This window comes from Thermochaetoides thermophila (genome assembly GCF_000221225.1).
Source record: "Thermochaetoides thermophila DSM 1495 unplaced genomic scaffold scf7180000011820, whole genome shotgun sequence".
Taxonomy (NCBI): domain Eukaryota; kingdom Fungi; phylum Ascomycota; class Sordariomycetes; order Sordariales; family Chaetomiaceae; genus Thermochaetoides; species Thermochaetoides thermophila.
The window spans coordinates 1553704-1580133 of record NW_006383036.1 but is presented as its reverse complement, the minus strand read 5'-3'; the positions used below and the strand labels follow the sequence as shown (position 1 = coordinate 1580133).

At 52.0% G+C, this 26430-nt stretch overlaps 9 protein-coding genes across 9 annotated transcripts; 4 read left to right on the top strand and 5 right to left on the bottom strand.

The window, feature by feature from the left end:
- Positions 1-845: 845 nt before the first annotated feature.
- On the bottom strand, positions 846-2702 carry CTHT_0054250 (uncharacterized protein; the record flags this gene model as incomplete). Its single annotated transcript, XM_006695697.1, has 1 exon — positions 846-2702. One exon carries the CDS (start codon positions 2700-2702, stop codon positions 846-848), a length of 1857 nt encoding a protein of 618 aa, XP_006695760.1.
- A 561-nt stretch (positions 2703-3263) lies between these two features.
- Positions 3264-4153, bottom strand: CTHT_0054240 (uncharacterized protein; the record flags this gene model as incomplete). Its single annotated transcript, XM_006695696.1, has 3 exons — positions 3264-3590; positions 3724-3938; positions 3997-4153. 3 exons carry the CDS (start codon positions 4151-4153, stop codon positions 3264-3266), a joined length of 699 nt encoding a protein of 232 aa, XP_006695759.1.
- A 1298-nt stretch (positions 4154-5451) lies between these two features.
- CTHT_0054230 (uncharacterized protein) lies at positions 5452-7980 on the top strand (the record flags this gene model as incomplete). The annotated part of the gene is made up of 2 exons (XM_006695695.1): positions 5452-6624; positions 6697-7980. The coding sequence occupies 2 exons, from the start codon at positions 5452-5454 to the stop codon at positions 7978-7980; spliced, it is 2457 nt and encodes an 818-aa protein (XP_006695758.1).
- Positions 7981-8665: 685 nt separating this feature from the next.
- On the top strand, positions 8666-9883 carry CTHT_0054220 (uncharacterized protein; the record flags this gene model as incomplete). The annotated part of the gene is made up of 1 exon (XM_006695694.1): positions 8666-9883. The coding sequence occupies one exon, from the start codon at positions 8666-8668 to the stop codon at positions 9881-9883; it is 1218 nt and encodes a 405-aa protein (XP_006695757.1).
- Positions 9884-10064: 181 nt separating this feature from the next.
- Positions 10065-10578, bottom strand: CTHT_0054210 (uncharacterized protein; the record flags this gene model as incomplete). The annotated part of the gene is made up of 2 exons (XM_006695693.1): positions 10065-10298; positions 10399-10578. 2 exons carry the CDS (start codon positions 10576-10578, stop codon positions 10065-10067), a joined length of 414 nt encoding a protein of 137 aa, XP_006695756.1.
- Positions 10579-12117: 1539 nt separating this feature from the next.
- CTHT_0054200 (calcium-transporting ATPase-like protein) lies at positions 12118-15249 on the top strand (the record flags this gene model as incomplete). The annotated part of the gene is made up of 3 exons (XM_006695692.1): positions 12118-12235; positions 12325-15106; positions 15162-15249. The coding sequence occupies 3 exons, from the start codon at positions 12118-12120 to the stop codon at positions 15247-15249; spliced, it is 2988 nt and encodes a 995-aa protein (XP_006695755.1).
- A 249-nt stretch (positions 15250-15498) lies between these two features.
- CTHT_0054190 (uncharacterized protein) lies at positions 15499-16341 on the bottom strand (the record flags this gene model as incomplete). Its single annotated transcript, XM_006695691.1, has 4 exons — positions 15499-15642; positions 15720-16174; positions 16256-16274; positions 16339-16341. 4 exons carry the CDS (start codon positions 16339-16341, stop codon positions 15499-15501), a joined length of 621 nt encoding a protein of 206 aa, XP_006695754.1.
- A 1089-nt stretch (positions 16342-17430) lies between these two features.
- CTHT_0054180 (uncharacterized protein) lies at positions 17431-18963 on the top strand (the record flags this gene model as incomplete). The annotated part of the gene is made up of 3 exons (XM_006695690.1): positions 17431-17567; positions 17623-17992; positions 18046-18963. The coding sequence occupies 3 exons, from the start codon at positions 17431-17433 to the stop codon at positions 18961-18963; spliced, it is 1425 nt and encodes a 474-aa protein (XP_006695753.1).
- Positions 18964-19484: 521 nt separating this feature from the next.
- On the bottom strand, positions 19485-20368 carry CTHT_0054170 (60S ribosomal protein eL36; the record flags this gene model as incomplete). The annotated part of the gene is made up of 4 exons (XM_006695689.1): positions 19485-19562; positions 19635-19716; positions 19929-20029; positions 20297-20368. 4 exons carry the CDS (start codon positions 20366-20368, stop codon positions 19485-19487), a joined length of 333 nt encoding a protein of 110 aa, XP_006695752.1.
- Between the last annotated feature and the right edge of the window lie 6062 nt (positions 20369-26430).

Sequence of the window (26430 nt, the reverse complement as noted above, 5' to 3'; positions counted from 1 at the left end):
AGCATTCAGATAGCCCGAATACCGTTCCTTCTGCCCTCATAGCCTGCCCATCAACTGAGATATCAATCAAGACATCGAAAACGAAAGTGGCAAAAATGGGCCGGAAGAGGAACCGCAACAGAAGGCGAGACATCGTCAAAGAGTTTGACGACTATTTTGGCACTGGAACGCTCGCCGACTGGCAACGACTCTGCCGTGACGTCGGACTTGATGTTGAAGACTGGGACCTAAGCAGCATTACCAAATGTCGGAAGGTTGGCCCCCTGCTACCCCTTGTTTTCGTTCCATCATCTCCGCTTCTCTCAACCTAAACCACCAACTCGTCTGTCACTCTCCTATCCATGAGAAGAGCAAGAAGCCAACATACAAAAACTGCTGCTGTCTCTTTAGGCCCTTGGAACTGTTCACGTCAATATTTGGGACTTGATAGACGCCGTACGCTGTGGAGAGAAGCCCAGGACGTTTCCTAGTCACCACGCGCTTAGACAGTACACAATCAACACTCACAGAATTTATCCCAAAGACAAAGTCAAAGAGATGGGGCCGGTGAAGGTCCTTCTGCGCCAGATTTTTTGACTATGGAAGATATGGTGGAAGTATCATAAGATACCATACGGGGTTGTTAGTTTGGTTTGCTTGGCCTGGAATGTTTGGCGATGAGAGGAAAATCAAGCACAGATGGGGGAAACCAGCACGCATGCGTTAGCAGATAAAATCGAACTCAATGCCACCGTGCATTCCATTGGGATATCAACCCATCTATGTTTGTATGCAGATCGCAAACCACCGATTATGTCGGGCCTCCAGTTGCCCCCTACAACCAACAGCCACTAACACTGTTTATACTACCCCCGAATCTCCCACAATCTGACCCTTCCCACATCATTTCCGACGGCCAGCACGTCGCTCTTACTGCTGAATGCAATCGCTGTGACACGGCCCAAAGGCGTCTGCTCTGTGGGCCAGTTACGGTACACAGTGCAGCTCGGCAGGTGAACGAGACGAAGAGCATCCTTTTTGTGCTGGCTGCCGAATGCGAGCAGCTGGCCGTCGGGAGAAAAGGCAACGACCGAAATGGATGTCGTGAGCTGCTCGAAAACGCGGGTTGGCGTAGGGTATTTCTTGATGCGGATCTCTTTGGTCTTTTCTGAAGAGTTTTGCTCTTCTTGGTTTGACTCATTCTTTTTTGGTGGCTTCTCGATCAAGTCATTCCGGTCGTAGACATTGAGAATACCGCTATTAGAGCCAATAGCAACCCAACGGTCTCCTCCAAGCTCTGCCGGGCCGTTCCGGCCGCCTAAGGCCATGACGGTGCCACCAATAGAGCCCTCATCGCGCCAGATTCCAACCGTCCGGCGAGTAATCATGCTCCACTCGGTAACTTGTCCGTCCCTGCCGGCGATGGTCAAGCCATTACCATCACTCCACCAAGCAAAGTCTGCGACGCCATGACGGCCATCGATGCGCGCCTGCGCGATCCATTGCATCGTGCCAACATTGATAATGTTGAGCATACCGCCACCCTTCTTGTCCGAAGCCACCAATGCCATGTAGCGGCCGCAGGGGCTGACGCGGAAGCGCTCCATAGTTCGCTGTTCTTTCTGATGTCCCTGGATCTTGGACACCTTCTTAACCAACCCGGAAGACAGGTTCCAGCAATGGAAGTACCTGCGACGACCGGCAAAAATGATCTCGCCGCCGTCGGGCCCAACGAAGGCGGCGCGGCGCAGGTCGGTGCGCTTAACGTGGACTGATGTAAGAAGAGGGTTCGGAGTCGGGTAAGCAGAGGCGTCAAGCTTGTGCAGATACATAATGGATGACGTGCTCGAGGAAAGGAGGATAGGATAACGCGGGTGGAAGGCAAGTGAGCTAATGGCAGCCTTGTGGGTGTCAGGGATGTCGCGGGTACGCTGGATGTCGATAGTTTCGGGACGGAGCTTGCGACGCTTTGCGCTGCGCGCCGAATCTTCGGCGGCGACCTTGAAGGAGTTGGCATCGCGGAGGAAGCTATCAAGAGGCAGAGGAGCATCGATGCTTTCGCCGTCACTGTCGACTTCCATGTCTGATCCCGACAAAGAGTCGGAGGATGCATCCAATGATCGCCTTCTCCTCCGCTTGCTTCCGTTTGCCTCCTTTGCCCAATCTGGTTGAGGATAGAGTCGTAAATATTGCTGTCGTAACCGGCGCGCATACTCAATGCCGCTGACCAAGTCTTCAGACTCGGAGATACGCAGTTTCCTGAGTCTGGTCGCACCAGCCAGAGATATTGTCAACCTTTCATCATCGCTATCTTCCCAAGCAGGCGCATCTCCCCCAGTTTCTTCTGCTGTGACCTTTGTAGGTGCAGGCACTTGAATGCTTGAGTCGCCTTCGGTATCAATTACAAAGAGCATCGAGTCGTCGAGGTGCTCATGGCCCGTCTCCTCCTCGTCATCGCCGGCTTTAACGAGCGCAGTTGGGTCATTCGCAGGCGCAAGGAAGTCATCGCGAAACAATTGCTCTCGGAATGTCTCTTTGGCACCCAGAACGAACTTCTCTAGCTCTTCCTCCTCCGCATCCTTCTCGGCGACAGGCTTTTTTCTCTCCTCAGCCTCCTCTTCCTCCGACAATGAAGAGAAGGCCTCTTCCTCTGGAAATTCAGGGAAATGGTCGGAGTCCGACGGTAAGTCTTCAATCTGTTTCTTCTTATTGCTTCGCGGCATTGTGGCGGTTGACAACACTGGGATAGACGGGAGGTTGTGGAAGGAAGAGAACTTCCGATGATGGCTGAACTTTTTTTTGTGGATCTGTCAGCCTTGCATATGCGGCCCACAATTGTGGGGCATGCCTGCCTAGTGGGACAACATCGATTAATGCAGCCACATGGCGAAAAGATTTCTCATGTTCAACACTTTCATGTATACTCAGAGCCAGAGCAGTGATATTGCTTGTAGGACCAAAAGCACATAATACAACTTATGTTCATCTGGTTCTTGAAGTAAACTTTTTGTATATATGGAATTTCTTATGTAACCACATATCCCAGGTCGATTTCGCAAGAATAACAGTTTAATTTCACATTTATCAATAGCTTTTGCCTTGAGATGAACCAATATTACCCAAGTGACTGCTTTGACAAATGTGATGGGTTAGCAAGGAAAAGTTAGAGAGGTGTATTTAGAATTTCTTGTGCTAGGTAATACAGATAAAATCCCAGCTGGTATCCACACCGTTGTATAACTCCGGGGTCTTGAATTTGCAGTATCATATGCACCACTCTTGGCTCACATCGCCAGCCATGCCCCAACCAACACCGCCATCCCAAGCTGCAACATGCTCCTCCAGCCACCAGCAGTAAGAGCCGCAGCTCCGCCCAATCCCCTTAAGTCATCGATCGTCTGCAACACAGTAGCATCTCCTGGGGCGAACATAATAGGCATATCGTCGGCAGACTCGCGAAGTTGCTCAGGTGACAGCATTGGCTGATTATCGAGGGCGTCACAGGACGGGCGAGAGTCACTCTCAGGAATACTATTGGTGACAGAAATTGGCATATCAAAAATAGTGTAGTGATCTTCGCCGTTGAGGCGGAAGGACTGATGGATGGAGATCTAGAGGATAGTGAGATAATGTTGAGCTTCACCACGACAGATACAGAAAACCTACATTGTACACACCGCGGTCACTGTCGGCATCCTTTGGCTGCCCATCGCCAACTAGGCAGTCGGGCCAGACCCAACGTACGTGCTTGACGGTGCTTCCGGGCTCCTGGAACATGATGTCCCCCAGACTTGCATTGTTGGCAGAGGCAGTGCCGTTGGTGATGGTGAAATTGCGCCCCGTAGTGTAGCTATATAGGAATATGTGGATGTTATGGATCATACTGGGACTCTCCTCTGGGTAAGGAGGCAGTTGCAGCCGGCCATTCGTAGTAACATCGAGAGCAATCTCGACTTGATCTGAGAGGTGTGAGTGCTTCGTGGTCATGACTGATGGGCCATAAGCCGGTTTACTAACCTCCACCAAGCGGCGTTCCTGGCTGCGGTGCATCGACTATGGCCAGGCCAGGTGTGAATACTTGGCCATTTGCGACGGTGAAGTTGAGAGCAGATAAGGATTGGGCCTGGAACAAGAGTCCCGCTACACAAGCAGCCAGGAGTTTGGAGCGCGCCATGATCTGATGGTAGTGTTTCGACTAAAGCTATACTTTGGGTTCAAACGGGTAACGGCAGTATCTGCGGGCACGAAGGTAGCGAACTCTTCTTTTGAGACTCCAACAGGCAACAATCACTACCTCCCTAGGTATACATGATATGAGAGAGGGCAAACTCGAGAAATGCGGATGTCGTGAATCTCTGGACACCGGATATGGGGCAGACGACAGGGGGGCCAAATTGGACCCAAGCGATTGGGATCGGGTGCGTTCAGGAGGCCACTCTCGAGCATCACCAAATTAATAACGGACCGAGATTGCCAGGAACGGGCTAAACAGAGACCGGGTTCGCTTGCAGCTTGTCCCGGCCATGCTTCAGGAGGGGATGACTGCAAGCAAACTGAAGATTCCCATGATTGTTCATTTTTGTACAATCTAGAGTTTGTCTTTGGTAGGAAATGATTGAACACGAATGGTATCATCCAGGTTGAGGCTCATACAACAAAGCGTAGATCCTGGGACTTCGAGACAGGTCTAAAAAATGCTGCGCTCCGTTCTCAGATACAACTCCCAAAGCCGAGGGTTGCGTCACTCGGGTCGGTTTCAGATTGACGGGACGGGCGGGTACCTGGCACTAGCACATATTTAGTCAAGCTTAGACATTGGAGCGTGGGGTGGCCCGTGACGCAGGACCACACTCCAAAGATACATAGGCAGGTAGATACTTAAGCACGGATCACAGTTTGTTCGGTTGCGATTGAACTAACCGAGGTATGTACATACGAAGGCACGTACTGCGTATGGATCCGGAAGGTGATTTGCTGGGCTCAATGCTATGCAGACAGTATCTTTGTGGAGCACAGGGCACCCCAGGCTACCTGGTAGGTACTGTGTACTGCACACAGTAGTGTAAAGCAATGAGCGGGGTGGCTTCTTTGAAGGTTCAACTCGCAAGCTACTAGCCCACCTCATCTCTCACCCTCTCGTGCCGAGGGCTCATCCCCAGCTCTCTTTTGTTCAGGCAGGCTTAATGAACACTGCTGACGGCTGTGGCTGATCAATGGTTTCAATCTTATGTTCTAGCCAAAAAAGAGCACTGTTTTACTTTCTTCTCGAGGTTCCATTCCAGCGGACCTTCTCTGAGCCCCTCACAAAGGGTTCGGGATTGAATGAACTTGATCTTTCCTCACAGTTCACGTACTTGAAGGTTAGCAAACTGTTCATTTTGCCAATCCGTCATCAGCAGCATAGCCCGAGTACAGTTAGGTATGGCAGCACGCACACTCTCGTCTTGGCTGACCCGGCCAGCCCTTAAGTCTATGGCACATCTTCGCCGACTACCCTCCATCCCACGCCAACCGAACTATGCTTTCCTTCGCAGCCACTACCAGTCCTATACCTCCGCTCCGTTTTTGTCTCGCCTCATAAATATCCACCCGGAAGTCGCTGATGCCATCGCCAACAACCGTCCTGTAGTGGCTCTCGAATCGACCATATACACTCACGGAGCACTTAGCGAGGACTTCCCTCACGCGCTGGACCGCCTTGTTCGGGAGCATGGGGCCATCCCTGCTGTATGTGGCGTCTATGCGGGCGTGCCGACGGTTGGCCTCCAGCCCGCTGAGATTATGCGTATGGTTTCCGAGGGAGCGAAGAAAGCATCGCGCCGCGACCTGGCATATCTAGTCGGGAAAGGTGATAAGTTGCATGGAGGTACGACCATCTCGGGGACGATGGTGCTTGCACGGCTAGCGGGTATTCGGGTGTTTGGTACAGGCGGACTAGGCGGCGTCCATCGCGGCGGAGAGAGCTCTATGGACGTGTCGGCCGATCTAACTGAGCTAGGACGAACACGGGTCGCTGTTGTCAGCAGCGGATGCAAAGGCTTTCTGGATATACCTCGTACGCTAGAGTACCTGGAGACTCAAGGGGTGTTGGTGGCGACGTTTGCTGATGAGGGCCAGGAGCGGGTAGAGTTTCCTGCGTTTTGGGCACGAGAAAGTGGCTCACCCAGCCCGGCTGTTGTGAGGGACGAGAAGGAAGCTGCTGGTATCATTTTGGCACAGGAGAAACTGGGAATTGAGTCAGGGTTGCTCTTTGCGAACCCGATACCGAAGCAGTTTGCCATCCCAAGGAAGGACATGGAAGAGATCATCGCTACTGCGGTGAGGGAAGCAGAGGAAAAGGGGTTTACTGGGAATGCGAATACCCCATACATTCTCAAGAGAATCAGAGAATTAAGTCAGGGTAAGAGTGTGCCAGCGAACAAAGCACTGGTCGAGGCCAATGTTGGTCGGGCAGCCAGGATTGCTGTTGAGCTGGCCAAGATGTTAGATGGTTCTCCCGTGACCCCGAGGACGGTCACAACCACTACAACTACAACCACAACAACTACTTCATATGAAGGTTTTGATGCCGCTGGCAAACCATCTGCGGGGCGCATGATAAACGTTGAATCAAAAGAGGTAGAGGCAAAGACCAAGCCAGAAATTGTGGGTTTTGCAGATTTGATGAAGCTGCCATAACTAGTGAACATAAAACCACTCTCAACTAACACTACTCAGGAAAGCCACCCAGTTGATGTCCTGGTAGCTGGCTCTGTAGCCCTCGACCTGAATTGCAACTACGTCGGCGGTGCTGGCTCAGCAGAGAGTAGCGACAAGGTCACACCAGCCATGCACACTTCGAACCCGTCCACCATCCACCAGTCGATTGGCGGCGTTGGCCACAACATCGCTCGCGCTGCCCACTTGGTCAGCGACGAAGGCAAGGTGCGTCTGTGCAGTATGGTCGGCGACGACATTGCTGGCCACACAATCCTGTCGACCCTGCAATCTTCGGGCCTCGACACATCATGCATTCGCCAACTTGGCCACGAATACCCATCCGCGCGGACAGCCCAGTATGTGGCTGTTAATGATGCCAATAAAAACCTCGTCATGGCCATGGCAGATATGGCTATCTTCTCCAGCCATTCTTTCCCAGCCTACTGGAACTCAGCTGTGGCCGCTGCCCGCCCCAAGTGGCTTGTTGTTGACGCCAACTGGTCTGAACACGACATCCAATCGTGGATCCAGGCCGGCAGACGGCACGGTGCAAAAATCATTTTCGAACCCGTCTCCGTCGCCAAATCTCAACGTCTTTTCCCAAATCTGGACGCATGGAGACGCCATCACCACCATCATAAACACGACTTTGTCATTCCTCATGAACTCCCCGTCCATCCCCGTCCTTTGGTTGACTTGGCAACCCCTAACCATCATGAACTACTTGCCATGTATCAAGCGGCCAAAGCTCACGGTCACCTCGACACCTCTGCCTGGTTCGACGTAATCGATGCATTTGGCATCACGGGCCGTTCATCCGGGCGTGACCGCTTCGATGCCATCTTTTCACAGCACAACGCCCGCGATCTTGTCGATGCTGGCCTGCCTGTTCAGTCTATTTCTCTTTTGCCGTACATTCCTACGCTCATCACAAAACTCGGGCCCCGCGGCGCCCTACTGACAGCCCTTCTTCCTCCAGATGACCCTCGCCTGAGAGATCCGGGACATTCCAGATGGGTGATCTCGCGCTGTGCAGTGCCGGATCATCCACATATCGGTGGTGTGTACATGCGTCTGTACCCGCCGGCAGAGAAGGTGCCTGATCAGGAGGTAGTGTCAGTCAACGGGATTGGAGATACGTTTGTGGGTGTTTTAGTAGCTGGTCTGGCGATGGGTGGCCGGGTTGAGAGGTTGATAGATGTTGCACAACGGGCAGCAGTTCTAACTCTTAGGAGTCAGGAGGGGGTTAGTGAGGATGTGAGAGGGTTAAGAAGGGTCTTGAGTGGGATTGTGAAGGAATGATAAAACAGGAGCTAGACTTTGCACAACTTGGCTTATATCTGGGAAAGATTAGTCAAAAAAGATCCACCAGACTAGTGAGCCGGTAGCTCTTCATGACCAAAATCTGAGCTGGCCATGACGATGGATGCCTTGTAGCTCTGGACTCGCATCCTATTTTCAGCAACAACCCTTCTAAGCAAGCAAGTTAATCCTGCCCATCATTGTCGAGCTTTGTACAGATCCGTACTCTATGGGTAAACTTATTTCCTGTGTGGCGCCCTGGAGTACTCAATTCACTTCACTTCTTAGACCCTTCAAATTATTTTCAGATAGACAAAAAACAAAGGTTTCCCGACGCGTGGATGCAGAAATGCAGGTATGCCCAAGTCGAACGAACAGCTACCTGCTCGCTTCGATAGCACCTAGAAGTTACGACATCTTGGGTCACAACCCTAACCCTTCTTGGTTGGAGCTGACGGAAAACCCGCAGTCTTAGGCGTGCTTTGCTACAACACCCTGCTCATTTTGCCAATGCATAATAACACTTGACGACCTGACATCACTGCAGCAAATACCGAACAACCTATTTGCTCTATCCGTATAACACGCCATTGCCTTTTCTACCGCCAACAACATCCAACAATTCCACGGTGCTTTGACAGTCGTGAATAGCTTCGCAGGGGTGATATCCAAACGGCAGACCAAAATGGCGACTTGGGGTCTTCTCGACGATAAGGAAGAAAACGAACTCCATAAATCTCGACTTCTCAACGTCGAAGAAAAGCCATTCAAGCGGATCACCAAGCGCCTTAATACTCTCCATACCCTCGCAATCGTCCACGCCCGGCAGGCACCCACACCTCCTCCCGAGACTGCCAGCAGTACTGCGCCGACTGATGGTACCCAGCAAGCATCCCAATCCGGCGAGAGCGCATCGCCCACTCCGGCGACCGACGCACTCCTCTCAACCGATCTCGCACAGCTCAAGGAAGATATCACCCTCGACTTTGCCGCCTTCGACAGCAGCATCGCGCGCCTGCAGTTCCTGTTGACCGCCAACGAGCGTGAGCGCGATCGGTACGCGGCCGAACGCCAGCGTATCGTGGCCGCATCGCAGGCCGTGCGTAATAACACCGCGCAGTTGCGGCAGCAACTAGAGCAGGCACGCGCGACGCTCGCGCAGCGGCGCAAGTTCGATGAGCTCGCCGATGCGATCACGAATAACCCGGCGCTGAAGCCTCGGGCGGAACAGGCGGAGAATTTGCGGAAACTCGAGGAGGAGATTGCAGAATTGGAGGCCGAGGCCGAGCAGTACAGCGTTACGTGGAATGAGCGGAGGGAGCAGTTCGCTAGGATTATGGATGAGAGTATGAGGCTGAGGCGGTTGATCAGGGACGAGAAAGAGGAAGTTGATCGAAGAGAGGGCATGGATGATGATCAAGGAGAGACTGGTGGTTCTGCCGAAGGCGGGGAGACAACAGCCGGGCAGACGCCACGCCCTTCGGGGGCGGTGAGTGGCAACGCGACTCCAAGACCAGAGAGCGGAGTTCCGGCTCCCAAAAGTGTTGCGGATAGCGGCGATGTGGGAACGCCACGGCCAGTGTCGACAACAGGCTGCAGGACGCCAGCGAGGGAAAGTTCTGTGCCGTCGGCTGCTGCTCCGGAGGGCCAGTCATTTCTCAAGCCGCCGACAGGGGCTGGCGCGAGTTTTTCGCAGGCTGGGAGCACTGCGGGCAGCCGTGAGGTTTCGACGGAGAGGGAGGTCGAGGCAGAGCAAGGCGAGGTGGAGGAGAGTGAGGATGTCGAGATGATCGAGGTTAAAGACGACCAGTCAGAGCCAGACAGCCCGTTGACACCACCCCCAGCTGATGATGCGCCACAGATCGTTGTGGATACTCAGCCAGACACAATGGATACAACCTAAATCTTTTTATCTCGGATACAAAGGGTCGGTATGTTGTATAGTTACCAAGTTAGTTGACTGTAAAATAGATGGGAGCAATTGGCACCACAAGTCATAAGGTCATAATGGATCCATGAGTTGGTTTGGGCGCCGAGCCGTGGCATCTGCAATCAAAACTGTCTGCTGGCGTGCTCCAGAAGGCTTACAACTCCTCCTTATCACCGCCCTTCCCTTCTTCCTCTTTTGGTTTTTCTTCTTTCTGCTCGAGAACCTTCTGGGCAGCCCCCAGGGCCTCCTTGGCCTTCTTTAACTCCTCGGCCGGCGCATTCCCGGCACTCTCGGCAATAGCAATCTGTTCCTCCAGTTTGTCGATGGCAGCAGCAATCCGCTTGCGCAACGGCTCGAACACGGCCTTGGTCTCCTCCAGAGCTTTCTTCTGTTGACACGAGTTAGGGATGCACACAGTTAAGGGTTAGGGTTGGTGGTGATGTAGAAAAGCTCTGGGTGTTGGGCAAAGCCCCGAGTGCCTGGCATACCTCCTGTTTTAGGATGTACTCAGCGTTGCTGTCCAGGTCCGGACTATTGCTCGCAATGTCATCCTCGAGCTTCTTGATACGCTTCTCCTGGCTGGCCAGCTCTTTGTGGTAGTAGGACTCTTCCTTGACCAGACGATTCAAGGCTTGGGTTGCGATGACGAGAGGAGACGGAGGGGCCATGATTGGGGAGAAGATGGGCTAAGGAAACCTGAAAAAAATAGATATGATGATCGAGAAGAAAACTAGTGTACTGTTCCCACTTGACGGTAACTTAGCAAGGCAAAACCGTCACGCTGGCGAGCAACAAACGTGAGCTAGTGTTTTCAGTTATCCTGATGTTTAATTTGGGCGCGTTGTTGACTTTCAGCCTTCATCGTTCCGGCGAAAATGGGTGAAGTGGGGTTGGCGGGGTAAGTGGGTTGGCCCAGTTCGACAGTTGCATGACGAACCGCTGGCTGATGGAACAGTTGCCCTGAGGCTCTTGCCCAATTTCTCAATCTTGATGCTACGGCTGAAGCTTGTTTTCACATCATCAAGTTTGCCTTCGCCTAGGTTCGAAACGTTGGGATCGGGTTTGGACGACGGAAATCTTCTGGCCAAAATGTCCTGATCCCACAGCTGGCAGCGGCCAGTGCTCCAGGCCAGATTCCAGGGCGGGCCTTGATATCGCAACCATCCACAACAGGTAGGTCGTTCCATTTTCCATATCGCCGTGATGGCTCACCTACCTTCCATGGAAATGTCCAGGCACAATTTCATGAAGCCTACCCCAAGAGTCTGATTCCGAGAGTGCACTAAATGTTCAGGCCACATGAACATACTCGGACACTGTTAACAATCGGTTACCAAGTGCCGAGATGCTTCGATATTTTAACAGCAAGTGATCGAGTCAGGTCCTGTTAAACTATTTCTTGGCACTGGCTTCTCTGAGACTTTTTCAATAAGTGGCCGCTTTTCTTCTGATCCAGCACAAGGCTCTGTATCAATTACATGCGACAAGCAGAACTTGGCCCATTTTTGACCTCACACGAACCGGTGGCGTACCAGCCACGCCCTCGATTGGCTTCCCCTGCGCTGGGAGAACCAGACCCTTGGCGTTAGGCTTCGGCAAGGATGCAAGGCTGAGCAGAACCTTTCGAAACGCTGCAGCGTCTCGTGGGGCGTGTGCCGGCTTCAGCCAATCACAACAGCGAGTCGGATGCTGTTGGCCTAGGCGGCCAGTCAGGCCAAAGCAACCCATCGAAGCTGAACTCCACTCCCAAAACGTGCAGCGAGGCGACTTGTTTGAACTGGACACGTCGTGCACACGGTCTTGGGGCCGTTGGGAATTTTGCTCTGCTGCTCCATACGCTGCTCGGGATACAAAGGCCGAGCCCGTTCTCATCCCGAGCAATTGCAATTGTGCTCGCTTTCTTTGCTGTTCCATTCTGATCGAGGTCCTGAGGACTCTCTTTTGCTTGACCCTCGGAAGTCTGCCTTCGCCAATGCTGTTCGTGTTCTCATAACCATCCCCTCTGCCATCTTCGCTTCGTTCGTTGTCAGGGTTGGCGTTATAGACCAAGGGGTTTACTTTTCGGTTCGGTTCTCTGCAGCTAGAATCTGCCACCGTTGCATTCCCGAATCGCTGCCTCTTTTGTCTTTCACTTCTTTTCCTGAGACTTTCTCGTAGCGGATCCTCCTTCCAACGCGCCCCAGCTGGGGGCTGACACACCAATAGCGATGGAGAAGGCTTTCGCAAAGCCGATTGACGAGGTGTTAAGCACCCTAGGTGTCAACCCTGCCACTGGCCTTACAGATGAACAAGTTACGAGGTTACAGGCCAGGTATGGGAAGAATGGTATGCCTCTTTGTGCTTTGGCTTTCGTCTTCCTCGCGCCCTCTGTAGGAATATAGGCAAGGGCTGATGAACGACCGTCTTTCCAACAGCTATCGCCGAGGAACCGCCCACCCCACTTTGGCAGCTCATTCTCGAACAGTTCAAGGACCAGCTCGTCTTAATTCTACTCGGTTCTGCCGTTGTCTCTTTTGTCCTGGCGCTCTTCGAGGATGAGGGCGGCTGGAGCGCCTTTGTTGACCCCGTCGTCATCCTCACAATTCTGGTCCTCAATGCTATTGTTGGTGTCTCCCAGGAGAGTAGCGCGGAAAAGGCGATCGCCGCGCTGCAGGAATACTCGGCCAACGAGGCCAATGTGCTGCGCAATGGTCAAATCCACCGCATCAAGGCCGAGGAACTAGTCCCTGGAGACATTGTTGACGTCTCTATTGGCGCCCGTGTCCCAGCTGACTGCCGTCTGATCTCCATCATGAGCAACAGCTTCGCCGTTGACCAGGCTATCCTCACAGGCGAGAGCGAAAGTGTCGGAAAAGACTGCCGCGCGGTCTTAAGAGATGAGAATGCGGTCCTGCAAGACCAGGTTAACATGCTCTTCTCTGGTACCACTGTTGTGACGGGTCACGCCCGCGCTGTTGTCGTATTGACCGGTTCCAGCACGGCCATTGGCGATATCCACGAAAGCATCACGGCCCAGATCTCGGAACCGACGCCCCTGAAGCAGAAGCTCAACGACTTCGGCGATCAGCTGGCCAAGGTCATCACCGTCATCTGCGTCCTGGTTTGGCTCATCAACATCCCCCACTTCAACGACCCGGCGCACGGCAACTGGACAATGGGCGCCATATATTACCTCAAGATTGCTGTTTCGCTTGGCGTTGCTGCTATTCCAGAAGGTCTCGCCGTTGTCATCACTACCTGCTTGGCCCTTGGTACCAGGAAGATGGCTGCCAAGAACGCTGTTGTCAGGAGTCTGCCGTCTGTCGAAACCCTCGGTAGCTGCAGTGTCATCTGCTCCGACAAGACGGGTACCCTCACCACGAACCAGATGAGCGTCAGCAAGATTGTGTATCTCAGCGAGAGCGGGACTGGCCTGGAAGAGTTCGATGTGGAGGGTACTACCTTCGAACCGAAGGGCAACATCAAGTATCAGGGCAAGGTGGTTACAGACCTTGCTCAGGAGTCTTCTACTGTGCGCCAGATCACTGAGGTTGCTGCTCTCTGCAACGACGCTCGGCTCGACTATCACGCTCACTCAGGCACTTATTCCAACGTTGGCGAGCCCACTGAGGGTGCTTTGCGCGTCATGGTTGAGAAGATTGGCCCCTGCGCACCGGAAGACTGCCACCCGAAGGACCGTGTGCACTATGCCAGCTCCTGGTACGAGAAGCAGTACACTCGTCTGGCTACATACGAGTTTTCCCGCGATCGGAAGAGCATGTCTGTCTTAGTCCAAAACGGTACCCAGCAAAAACTGCTCGTCAAAGGCGCTCCCGAGTCTATCATTGAGCGGTGCACCCATGTTCTGCTTGGCCGTGATGGCAGAAAGGTCCCCTTAAATTCCAAGCTTGCTGAGCTTTTGCTAAGGGAAGTTGTGGAGTACGGCAACCGTGGTCTCCGTGTCATGGCCCTTGCGAGTCGTGATCAGGTCCAGAACGATCCTCTGGTCAGCAAGGCCAAGTCGACTGCCGAGTACGCTGCTCTGGAACAGAACCTGACCCTTCTTGGGCTCGTTGGCATGCTGGATCCTCCACGTCCCGAGGTTCCCGCTGCTATCCAGAAGTGCAAGGAGGCCGGGATCCGTGTCATCGTCATCACAGGCGACAATCGTAACACCGCAGAGACCATATGCCGGCAGATCGGTGTTTTCAGCCCTGATGAGGATCTTACCGGCAAGAGCTTCACTGGTCGCGAATTTGATAACCTCACTCCTGGAGAGCAGCTGGAGGCAGCTAAAAACGCTTCTCTTTTCTCGCGTGTCGAGCCGACACACAAGCAGAAGCTGGTCGACCTACTCCAGTCCCTCGGTGAAGTCGTTGCCATGACTGGTGATGGTGTCAACGACGCTCCCGCGCTTAAGAAAGCTGATATTGGTGTGGCGATGGGTTCTGGTACTGACGTTTCTAAGCTCGCCGCTGATATGGTCCTCGCCGACGACAATTTTGCCACCATCGGCGTCGCCATCGAGGAAGGTCGTGCTATCTACAACAACACGCAGCAGTTTATCCGGTACCTGATCTCATCGAACATCGGTGAGGTCGTTTCCATTTTCCTGACAGCCGCGCTCGGCATGCCAGAAGCGCTCATCCCCGTTCAGCTGCTTTGGGTCAATCTCGTCACCGACGGTCTCCCGGCCACAGCATTGTCCTTCAACCCCCCTGACAATGATATCATGAAGCGTCCACCACGCCGTCGCGGCGAGGCCCTGATTGGTGGTTGGCTTTTCTTCCGGTACCTCATCATCGGCACGTACGTTGGCCTGGCTACTGTAGCCGGCTATGCCTGGTGGTTTATGTTCTACGAAGGTGGCCCGCAGATCAGCTTCTACCAGTTGTCGCACTTCCACCGTTGCTCGGCCGACTTCCCTGAGATCGGATGCGCTATGTTCACGGGTGATAGCGCGCGCGCGGCGTCAACTGTGTCGCTGTCAATTTTGGTTGTTATTGAGATGTTCAATGCCATGAACGCGCTGTCGTCGAGTGAGTCCTTGCTAACGCTGCCCGTGTGGAAGAACATGAAGCTGGTGTATGCAATTGCGCTGTCGATGATGCTTCACTTTGCTTTGCTGTATACTCCGTTCCTCCAGGCGCTGTTCTCAATCATGCCGCTAAACTGGACGGAGTGGAAGGGAGTACTTGCTATCAGTGCCCCTGTGATGTGAGTCTCATTTTGCTCTTCTCAACTTATTAGCAGCCCGCTAACGGTCAAGCAGTCTCATTGACGAGTGTCTCAAAGTCGTGGAACGGACGTTTATCGTCGAAAAGGCCAAGACGAAGCAGCTCAAAGCGAAGGAGCAATAAAAGAAGACGGAAACGGGGGTTAAGGCGCGGCGGTTTATAGATATCTAGACCATGTAGCCACACTAATCTTTGATATCCCGGCGTAGACCACGCATTCCATAGAGTTGTCAGTGTTGACTAGGACAAAAACGTTACGGCGGTGGCAGCACACGAATCGGTTGTCATCTTGTTTATGAAATATGCTCAGATTCTCATTACCATGGTGTTTATGCCCCGGTCGCCCTTTATCCCTGCTGATCCCCTCTCCCTCTAGTCTTGCCGTCCCTTGAGCAGCCTCTTTGTCACCTTGTCCTTCTCGATGATGTAGACGTGAGCACCCCAGCCAGAAAGGGCATCGCGATCGACGGCGTTGAGAAGGGCCTGTGATATCGTCTCGAAAAGCTCCTCGGGGCCCTGGCACGCATGATTAGCAACCTGGATTGGAATAATTTACCCAAAAAAAAAAAAAAAAAAACAAAAGATAGTCATACCAAATCCGGCTCCCACAAGCTCTCGCACATACCAAACAATTGTTCGGTCGCCGTCCCGCTCACAATAAAATCCTTCGCAAAGTCAATGCATCCAATGCTGTCAAATCCGCAAATGAATGGCTCTCCAGTTTTGGGGTCCAGCCCTGCAACGACAGGTGACACGAACCAAGGGCCGAAACGCCGCTCGTACAGCGAGCTGCTGACCAGGTTGGCAAAGGTGCGCGGTGCAATATGCCGCTCCTCGCGCAGTCGATACAGGTTGACCTTGTACCGGAAGATGTCCGCCACTGTCTGCACGTCCGTCGCAAGCCCCGTAAGCCCCAAGAAAACATGGTCGCCGTACTGGAAAATCTTGGGGAAGTTGTTCGAGACTGTCAATGCCTGAAGACCCAGGCGCAGATCGCAGGCGATGGCCACGCAGTTCTTGCCGACCATAGCGACGCAGGCGCCGCCGTCTGTTTGGGAACGAGGAGGTTAGAGCGGGAGTTCGGGAAACGGTGGGAGGAGAGTGGTGAAGTGGGGGAGGGGTGTTGTACTTATTGAGAAGGGGGACGACTGCGGAAAGAAAGAAATTAGCTATGCAAAGTCACAACCTCACACAACAGGAGGATTAGCATACCATCTTTTTTAGACGCGTGGCAGGTCTGAGATGGTACGGCAGGAGAGCCGGGAGGAATCGGTGATAGCTGTACGTAGATCGCAGACCTTGTCAAGAACCAGCAATGGAGCTCCCAATTTTAAGGCGGCAGTTGTCAAAAAAAGGGGCGTCACCCTGGTTTACTTGTCAAATTTGCGGGTGATTAAGTGGTGAGGAATAATTGAAAAATGGGCGTTGATTGGGGCTCTCGTTGGAGCTCTTTGCGATCAATCGGTCATCAAGGTTGAGATGTCGTCTCTGTCGTTGGGTTGGAGCTGACCATCAAGTATCCAGACAGACAGGCTGCGGAGTTGACGCCAGTTCCAGTGCAAGGCAACACGCAGCTGGCGCGGCTGGCCAGAGAAGCGACAGGGGTGCCTAGCAGCTGGGAAGTCTTTCAAGAGAGCCAGGAAAGGAAAGGCGGTGTGGAGCGGCGCAACCCCGCCGTTGGGGGAGCTCCGTTGAGGCGCCGGACCCCGCTGTCGCCGGCAGCTGCCTGCCAGGGGTCCAGCTGCCCCTCCATCGCCTTGGATGGCCCTGCTGACGAAGCCACATGAAGGCCTAGAGGGTGAATGGAATTGTCCTCCTTCTAGGTACCACATCTGCGGTTTTCTATCAACTTCCACCTTGCCCTCAGCGGTTCAGTGCTTTCCCAGCAATACTACACGCCATCATACGTCTTGGCTGTAAAGCATATATCTCACAAAACTCAACAAGCTTTACGTCTCAAGTTTAGTCGCGGCAGTTGGTGTCTACAAGCTCAAGGCTCGATTCACATACGTAGGAGTCATCTCCTCTCCTTTTCGACCCGCCCGCAACCCAGCAGGCCTTTTCCTCTGGCACTGTAACTCTAAATTCGAGAAGCTTACGTTCTTCCGCCACGATTTACATTTCTTACCATCTTCAACAGCTCGATACCCGTTGTCATTGGCGGCAACGGATCAAAAGACCGGGACGCTCCTTGTGCTTGGTGCAGGGTCTTAGACTGGTGGAAAATCAAGTCTCAACCATAGCTGGAGTTCTGATCTTGACTATTTGCAAGTTCTCAACTCTCCCGCTGTCGACTTTACGAGGATGTCTGCGCACGTAGAAGTTGTCTCGTCCGACTTGAGGCGAGTCAAAGTCAAAGTTTCACCCGGCACTTATATGATTGATGTCCTCAACGAGGCCACTAGAAAATTGAATCTTCCCAGCGACAAGTTTGAATTAAAGTAAGTTCAATTTAGGAAACTGGCATATGACAAGTGGTTGCTCACACGACATAAGATACAAGCAGAAGCTAGTTGACTTGAGTGGCCCCTACCGCACTTCTGGTTTGGGGCCGGGAGCTAAGCTCGAGCTCGTACAGAAGTCGAAGAGTGCTTCCGTCATATCAATTGCGCTTGATGTCAATGGCAAGCGCTATACCAAAAGACTACCCAACGACATGACACTATGGCAGATACTACGCCAGTTCGAGACTGCCGAGAGAGGCCTAGTCATCACGGGCCGCGGTGTTCCAAAAGGCGGTAACAGCGGCCAGTTGTATTACGAGGCACCCGTTCTTAACATTATGGGCAGAGAATATTCGGCACTGGAAGACTTGCAAAAGACTCTTGCGCAATGCGGTATCAGTTCAGGGAGCATAGTCATTCGGGTGTCTTTCAAGGACACCAACAGGACACTGTACGATGCCCTTCAAGATATTAGCCAGTATCTTACAGATGTCGAGCCGGACAAGCCAAAGGCGAGGAAGCCAACGAGAGCACACCGGCGCCGGCGAAGCAAGAACTACCAGCTACTCCTCCGGAGGCTGAGTCCACGAGCACCAAACCGGTCACGCAAGAACTAACGGAGCCTACCACCGATACAAATCGTATGGACGTCGACTCGCAGCCTGCTGCTGCTCCAGAAAACGCATTCCTTCCTACAACTATCTACTCCGCTCCGACTTCCTCCACTCCCGCAGCTGCGCTCACCCATGAACCAGATTCTGTCTACGAGCCAACCATCGCCCACGCGCAGTCCTACCAACAACAGCTGCAGAAGAAGGCGCAGAATACTCGGCTTAAGTCAGACGAAGAGCTCGCTGCCGACGCTGCCGCTGAGGCGGAGCGCCTAGCCAAGATCACTAAGGTTGAGATAAAAGTTCGCTTCCCAGACCAAACTTCAGCCGTCTGGACGGTCACCCCAGACAAGACAGGCAAGTTCCTGTACCAGGCAATCCGCGGCATTATGACACATCCGAACGAGCCGTTCAGGCTCATGGTCCCTCAATTTCCCAGGACAATTACGATTGAGGAGAATGATAAGAAGTTGATTTCCACATACAAGCTCAAGGGCCGCGAGATGATGAACTTGGTGTGGGAGCCCGGGGTTTCGGCAGCTGTGAAGAAGGATCCGTTCTTGAAGGCAACGGTTGCGAGCCAGGCCAAGGAAATCGTAGTACCTACGCTAGCGATGGGTGATGACAACGAGGAGGAGGAAGCGGATACTAAAGCTGAGTCATCGACGTCGACCGCCAACCAAGGGGCATCGAACAATGAGAAAAGTAGCGGACAGAGCATGGACCCAGAAGCTGTTAAGAAGAAGCTGAGCAAGTTCCTCGGGTTGAACAAGAAAAAATGAGAGACGACGCTCAGGGGGGTACGAATTGGAGAGTCATTGGCAGCTAAGAGCTTAAGAGATTGTCGAACGGTTCGCCGGTCCGCTATGGGTGTTTAAAGAGAACTATGATGCATCTCAATTTTTCCCCGCCCTGTTGATAGCAACAGTCAAGATGGGACATTGCGAACTTGTTTCACAGTACTGCACTTGGATAGGATGTTGCTCCTTTCATGACTATACATGTCGATTTGGAGGATGGCAGCAGCAGTAACATATAGCCGGCAGGCACCTCAAATACGCCCAGCGTTTTTGAATTCAAAAAAACACACACGCACACATCAACAGACCACACGCGTGCATGCTGTAGTGATACGGGTGCCGTTAGACCATGTAGTCATCCATCCAATCCCATTCGAAAAGGTCTTTTTGTCACCGAGTACCCAGGCCCTCCCAACCTTTGCCATGGTATTGTCATCTGCCCGTAGTGTAGATAGATGTGTAGATCAGGTTAGATGGCATGCATATGGTCTCGACAGCCCCATTTAGTGAGCCCTTCTGGACTCGGCAATGATGCGCTGCAGCTCCTCACACTTGCGCTTAGCCCGCCCAAAAGTGCCGAGCTGGTACCCGATGTGGTCAGTCTCTTGCTCCTCTGCTGACGTATGAGAAAGTGGTCTACGGTTACATCATACCTTCTTCTTGGAGAACTTGCGGGCGCGCTTGTCCTTGCCGTTGCGCAGCAGTTCAATTACACGACGCTCATAAGGGGCAAGACTGGTGAAAGGGAATGTGTTAGCACCATAACTCAAATCACGGGGTGATGCTCAGTTAACATAAGAAGACCCAGAGATCCATGATTGACCGCTGAGCATCCACCATCTGGTGTCATTGCCTCTTGGGCTCCCATGTGGTGCGGACCTGTCATTGTCCGAGCACAGGACGGACCTGTAAAGGAGGATAAGACATGATCAAGAGCAGATACTTACCCAGCAACCTCGCGGATCAGAGAGCGCACGAACTGGGTACGCTTGCTCTGGGCGCCCTTACGCCTGGACGGCCGCTCCTTGAGGACGCGGCGGGTAGTTTTCTGAAACCCCATCGAGATCACCAGTCAGCAATCCATCCCGATAACATGCCCTCTTTAACTCCAATTATTGAATGCTGTCCACGATCAATCCCTCTGCCATCCTGGAAGTCTTCGCAACTTCCATTGCGCTCCTCCAATCCGTTGCACATGGGACTGCCGAGCATATTCCACCGTTTGCCCTGCCTAATCCCACCTCTACTTCCACTTCCGTTCTCTCACAAGACAGAACCAGCGACTTCACTTCCTCAAATCTAGGGGAACACCTACGTGGCCCTTGTTCAGACCGCGGATGAGGCCCGTCCTCTCAACGGGGGCCTTGGGAGTTGCGTCCTCCGACATCCTTGCAGACGCTACGTAATCTCTGCTATCGATCGAAATCTCAATCCTGGATCCTGGGCGCGCACCGCGAGCGGAGGGGGCGTCGGACTAGGACGGGGGGTCGGACAACGAACGGGTTGGTTTGACTCGTTGCGCTGATGGTGGAAGTGGATTTTTTGTGCGGCCTGGGCGGATTTTTGTGGAACTGCCTTGAGGGCGCAAATTGTGGTTGTGGCTTGAAGGGGCCGTTGTGGTTGTGGCTTGTGGCTAGTGCTTGGTTCACGGTTCTTGGCAATCTATCCCTCTAGGCTCCAGAGCCTACAGTCGACCTACGCAACGCAAGCGTTGAATCCGTGTTTAATCTAAGTTGCTTCTCCTTCCTTGAAATATATTTGTTTCTTACACCTACAATAATATCTGATATCTCTTCTATTACCGTTGAGCCAGCTGCTACGTCTCAAACTCGCAGCCAACGGGGGCCCCGTCAGAAATGGCAACAGGCTTGGCGTCTGGAAGGGAGAGAAGAGGATGAGCAGGAGGCATTGTCCATAATGTGTATTTCCTTGTGTGAATAATGACTAGCATGGAACTGCTTGACTAAGTCAGCTTTGCGCATCGGTACCCATTCAAACACTACACTCGGTCCCAACTGCAGAATCTATTTGTAACCTTCGAATCGAACCTCGTGATGTACTGTGACACCTCTATGAGCTTGCCGAGTTCCACGGAAGTTTTGCCGTCTTTTCACAGTGTTCCGCATGCCTTCCCATCTCGTGCTTTCGCAACGTTGAACAAGTCAAAGGCGTTGAAGGAATTCAGAAATACAAGGTGACAACTTGGAGGCCTTCCCCAGCAAGTGATTATCGGAATCCTATTGCATTTCGAATTAGGAATTGATTGGAAAAGGGTACTACGTGGGTATTTATCGGTACTGGCGAAGGGGCTTCAATGAGGCCTCAACTCTCAAAGTTTGGTGCCATAAAGATTATTCCCTCCCCGTTATATAATCTTCATGAGACCATGACATTATCGCAGATATATCCGCTTCATAACTTCATTGGTTCTAGAATCTGCTTTGATGTACCATACATATTCCAAGACAACGACCAGTCTTGCGAATTCCAAAAAGAAGGAAAAAGAGAAAAAGAAGAGAAGAAAGCCAACAACTGCTATGTAGTACCAAACAATGGGCTTCGCATCTGATTACGGAGATTGCGCCCGCATATATGCCACAATTTGTATTCAGAACACAAACATTTGTGTGCACAACTTGTCAAAGGACCCGCTCCGTGAAGATGGTGCTTTTAAATCCAGCGATCACCTTTAAAGATAGGATGAGCAATTCTTCTTCTATATTACAAGTAGGATTTCACGGGTGCCCAAGACAGCCTGACCTGAACAAATACTCTGGTGTCTTTGGCTACTGATGGATGACGCATATTACTTTAGAGTCTCGTACCCAACACAAAGACAAATGAACCTATTCGCGCTTGGGTTTCTCGTCTCGGCCACATTTGCCTTCGCCTTGCCATCTCTGGACCGCAAAGTAACTCCTGGCTTATCCCCTATACATAGTCCCAGGGACTGCATTCTGCCAAAGCACTTCGTAGTGCACAAGTTCAACATCTTCGTGCCACTGAGCAAGACAACAGCGGAGAAGGCGATAATAAACTTCAGCTATGTGAACAATGGGACAAGCATATACGCAGATTGCCACTACAACCAGACTTCTATCAACGTAGCACCAAAGGGATCAACACCAAGATGGGCATGCGAGGATGGCCGGGTGCAGTTTATCTTCAATGCAGAACGGGCATCGTTGACCTTGATTGAGAAGGCATGTCCAGGGAGCCCGTAAGTTGGCATTTTTCTCTGTTATAAAAGTGCTGTTGCAGATTGCTGATATTCTTGGCAGAGGAAGCATGGAGGCAGCGGGAACTGTGTTTCCTGAGTTCGAGTGCTTTCTCCTTGAGCAGGGAGAAGGCTGTTTGGCCATAAGTGACACAGAAGGAAATTTTACAAGCTTGCAGCCTAGTCCGCCTTTGCTGTGGGAAGAGGTCGTTTGATATCGGAGCCCAGCATTGTCAATGGAAGGAAGGTATTTGTTTAAGGATTGATTGCTCTGATTATCCAATGCACTTTGATGTCTTTGTTTCCATTTCAGCTTTTACTGGCTAGAGCTAGAATACCTTAAAGAGCGACATTTGAAGTTCTGACTAATCTTTGACAAGATATGATACCTAAGGTACCTAAATCACTAACATCCAGCGATCAGGAGGGACTGGAGATTCCACCCAAGCTCAAACTTCTGGGTCGGTGGGTCCACACCCGTGCATTCAAGAATCCAAATGCCAAGACTGTGGCCACAAAGACTGCCAGCGGAATGCAGACTGCGACCAACAACAGCCTTCAAATGGCTGGCCTTTATGCCGCTTGCCATCAGCATTCCTCGAAGCGCCAAACATGTCATCGATTCTGAGACACCACTGATCGCTCAAACGGGGTTGACTTGAAAATTTGAGAACAAAGCAGACCTCTTGTTCTTGGCACACTGCAGACCCCGGTCACGAGGCACACCTACCTAACTACAAGCAGTCCTGTGACCGTGCTTTCAAGGGGTACAACCTCCAACAGAACATGGTGTTGTTGAGGACTCACCAACTCAGTCCTTACCTTCAATATCGCAACTATTTTTCAACTTTAGAGGATATGAACGTTGCTGTTTCATCATACAAGCCATTCCTGAGACTTGTCAGCACGATATAATGCACTTCCCACAGGCAGTCATCCAGCTCACTCTGCTCGCAGCATTGACTGGTGCTCTCGTGCCCTCCTCCCCAAAATCACAACGGCGGCATGTCATTTCTTCCTCAGAACTCTCTCCTTCCACCACTCGCGGCGTTTCAAAGCACTTCCTCGTCTCGTTAGACCGAGCAGCTCGATTAGCTCACATTGTTTATTGCACCGGCAGTGTTGTTCCTCCTCCAGCCCACCTCACTGAGCCATTCAACTGTGGTTCCCACTGCGATGACCCAGATATAGCTCCCCCAAATGTGCACCTACTACATACATGGGAGCGCACAGTCGGCACTGTTCCGCACCCCAGCCTTACTGGGAGCTGTGGGTACGTTGCAGTCGACCATTATGGCCGCTACCATCCCCGGGGAGGGGGTAAGGGCCAAATTGTAGTCGTCTTCCGCGGAACGTATAGTTTTGCAGATGTAGTGGCCGATTTGAGCACAAAACAACAAGAGTATATCCCGTATCCAGGGGAACCTGAAAGGCCAGGAAATGGTGGCCGAGGTGGTGCTGATCAGAAAGGAAAAAGGGGCAGGCCCGAGGCAAAAAGTGCCCGATGCCACAACTGCACCGTCCATATGGGCTTCATGGCCTCCTGGCGCGCTGCGCGGCATGATGTGATTCCCGTCGTGAAAGCAGCAAGGAAACAGTGGCCTGGATATGGCGTGCACCTCATCGGACACAGTTTAGGAGGGGCAGTTGCAGCCCTGGCGGCCTTGGAGATGAAGATTGGGCTTGGATGGGAGGATGTGTCGGTGACAACGTTTGGGGAGCCTAGGATTGGGAATGAAGGACTGGCACACTTTATCAATTGGGCCTTTGAGCTGGATTATGAAACGGCGGAGGGCAGGCCGAGAGGGAAAAGTCTACTCTACCGTCGAGTGACGCATGTCGGTGATCCAGTGCCGTTGCTGCCACCAGGAAAGTGGGGATATCATTCACATGCTGGTGAAGTATATATCTCGAAGTCGGAGTTGCCACCAGAACCTAAGGATCTTCACCTATGTCGAGGCGATGATGATCGGTCTTGTATCGCAGGTTGTAAGGATGAAAGCTGGCTGCTACGCATCCTTGGGTGGTTTAAGAACCGCAAGCGGCTGACAGAGGCTGAAGAAAAAACCGAGATTTCAGACCCAGTAGTGAATGGCTGGATTCCAGCAGCTCTCAAGTTTTGGGATCCCTTGTATGCACATCGCGATTATTTTTATAGATTGGGTCTTTGCGTTCCTGACAAAGGCCCCTTGGATTGGTGGCGAGGCAGGCATAATGTAACATTGGAGGAGGGAAACGAGCCAGCAGACTTGTGATCAAAACTTGATCACTAGTTGTTATCAACTGGCTTCAATGTATATAATATAGAGGGGCAGTTGGCATTGCGACAGGTAACCAGTTTTACTCACATTGTTAATTAATGATATCCTGCCAGTAATGGTATCAAACCCACGATCTTAAGCTAATAACTCTCAATCAGGCACTTGATGTCGCTTACAATTTCCCAGCCACCTCGAAATAAGCCCGGAGTTATCACAACAAAAAATTACCCTTCCATAACCTATATCACCTATCAGAACTAGGAGAAGTTGTGATGGCCAGTAATAATACTTCTGGACTTCCAGTTATCTATATCACACTCCAAAGAGTTGTCATGATTGTTCGTACAGAATATCTGCCCGCGGGCGGGGGAAGTGTGCTGAGAAGTCTGTGACAGGTTAACGCTTCTGGGTGTGTGATACCTTTGCTAATGTCCCAATCAGTTGATGAGAAGGGATGTCGAGGAAAACGTAGAGTAATATGCCGACCTTCTGTCCTCGCTTAGCCACCATGAGCGTTCGGGATACTGTCATTATTTGATATCAGCAGGCTTAGAGTGAACCAACCGTTCAGAATCAGAGCATTAGGACCTTGTATCCTGGATGTATAATGACCCCCACTATCACCAGAGATATGACATCACGGAATACTATGCTTCGATCGTCTCCGTTCCCAGCTTTGGCCTAAGCAGACATAGCAGTGTTGTTCGCATATCATGTTCGAACTGGAGCTGCGGCCGTGCCCCGGGCCTCTCAACCCCGAGTCTCAAACTATAAACACGGCTTCCCTCTACCCTGGCCAAATGTGTATAATCGCCCCCTGACTCATGCGAACTTTGGCTCATTCCGGCAGCCTTGGCACCGTCGCGTCCTTGGACGATGCCTGATCACTTGTGATCTTCGTTTGAGATCTAGCTGAACGGTGGCAGGTAAACTGATTCACAGACTCAGTTGCCGCCATGCAAGAGCCTATTTTCGACACAAACCACTTCGTCAGAGACGAATGCTCCCTAGCCGGACCGAAATAAACTTGACCATTGCTCGCAAAATATGGGGGTCTTTTCACAACTGTTTGGTGGTCATCAGCAACGGTGGAGGTTAGAATAACATACAGCAGGATATCTACGGAACTATTGAACATCACACAGCTCTCCTCTTTGCATTGGATCCCTTTGACAAAGGAGACTGCGATAGACCAGTAAGGCCCTAGTCAAATAGTGAGAAACAAGTTTAGTTGATCATTTTTCACACGAGTACTCAAGAAGGGATATTCCTCCAGGAAGAGCTGGGCTCCGGTACATTTGAATTACCTACCTGATCTTGGAATCGACCTGCGGTAGACATGTACATCGATTGAAGGGCGATGACCATCATACATGATCAGTAGCACCTTGATAAAAATCCTCTCGACAAAGAGGCAAAGATAGCTGTTACGGGGCACACTCCCTTGACAGGACCTGACCGCCAGCACAACAGAGCAAGATTGATATGTAGGGACAATACCGCATACAGATAGCGAACTTCCCCAAGTCGACTTGAATGGGCTTGAAATGGTGGATGCAGGTCGCTGTGCTACCCCATACAACGGCTGTGCAAACCATGCTGAGAAATATCAATCCATGACCAGTTCTCAGTAATATGGCTAACATTAGGACAGGCATCTGCGCCGTTGATGAGAAACACTGCTCCAGTGTTCCCAACACCACCGATGTCCTATTGTAGGCTGTTGAAGCCTTATCAATCTACTTCAACAGTTTACGAAGGTGCCTGACAAACAATTCTGCCCTCAGGCTTTCCAGATACTTAATTATGCTTTTCAAACAGACTGGAATGCAGCAGCAATGGAAGTACCTCCGTGACTTCACCGTCTTGATGGCAGCTTAATCCGCGTGACATGAGCACCGACCGGAAGGCCATCCCCGGCGCCGATTGGCGGGTCATTGCTCACGAAATGGCGGAATCCGGGATTCGCTA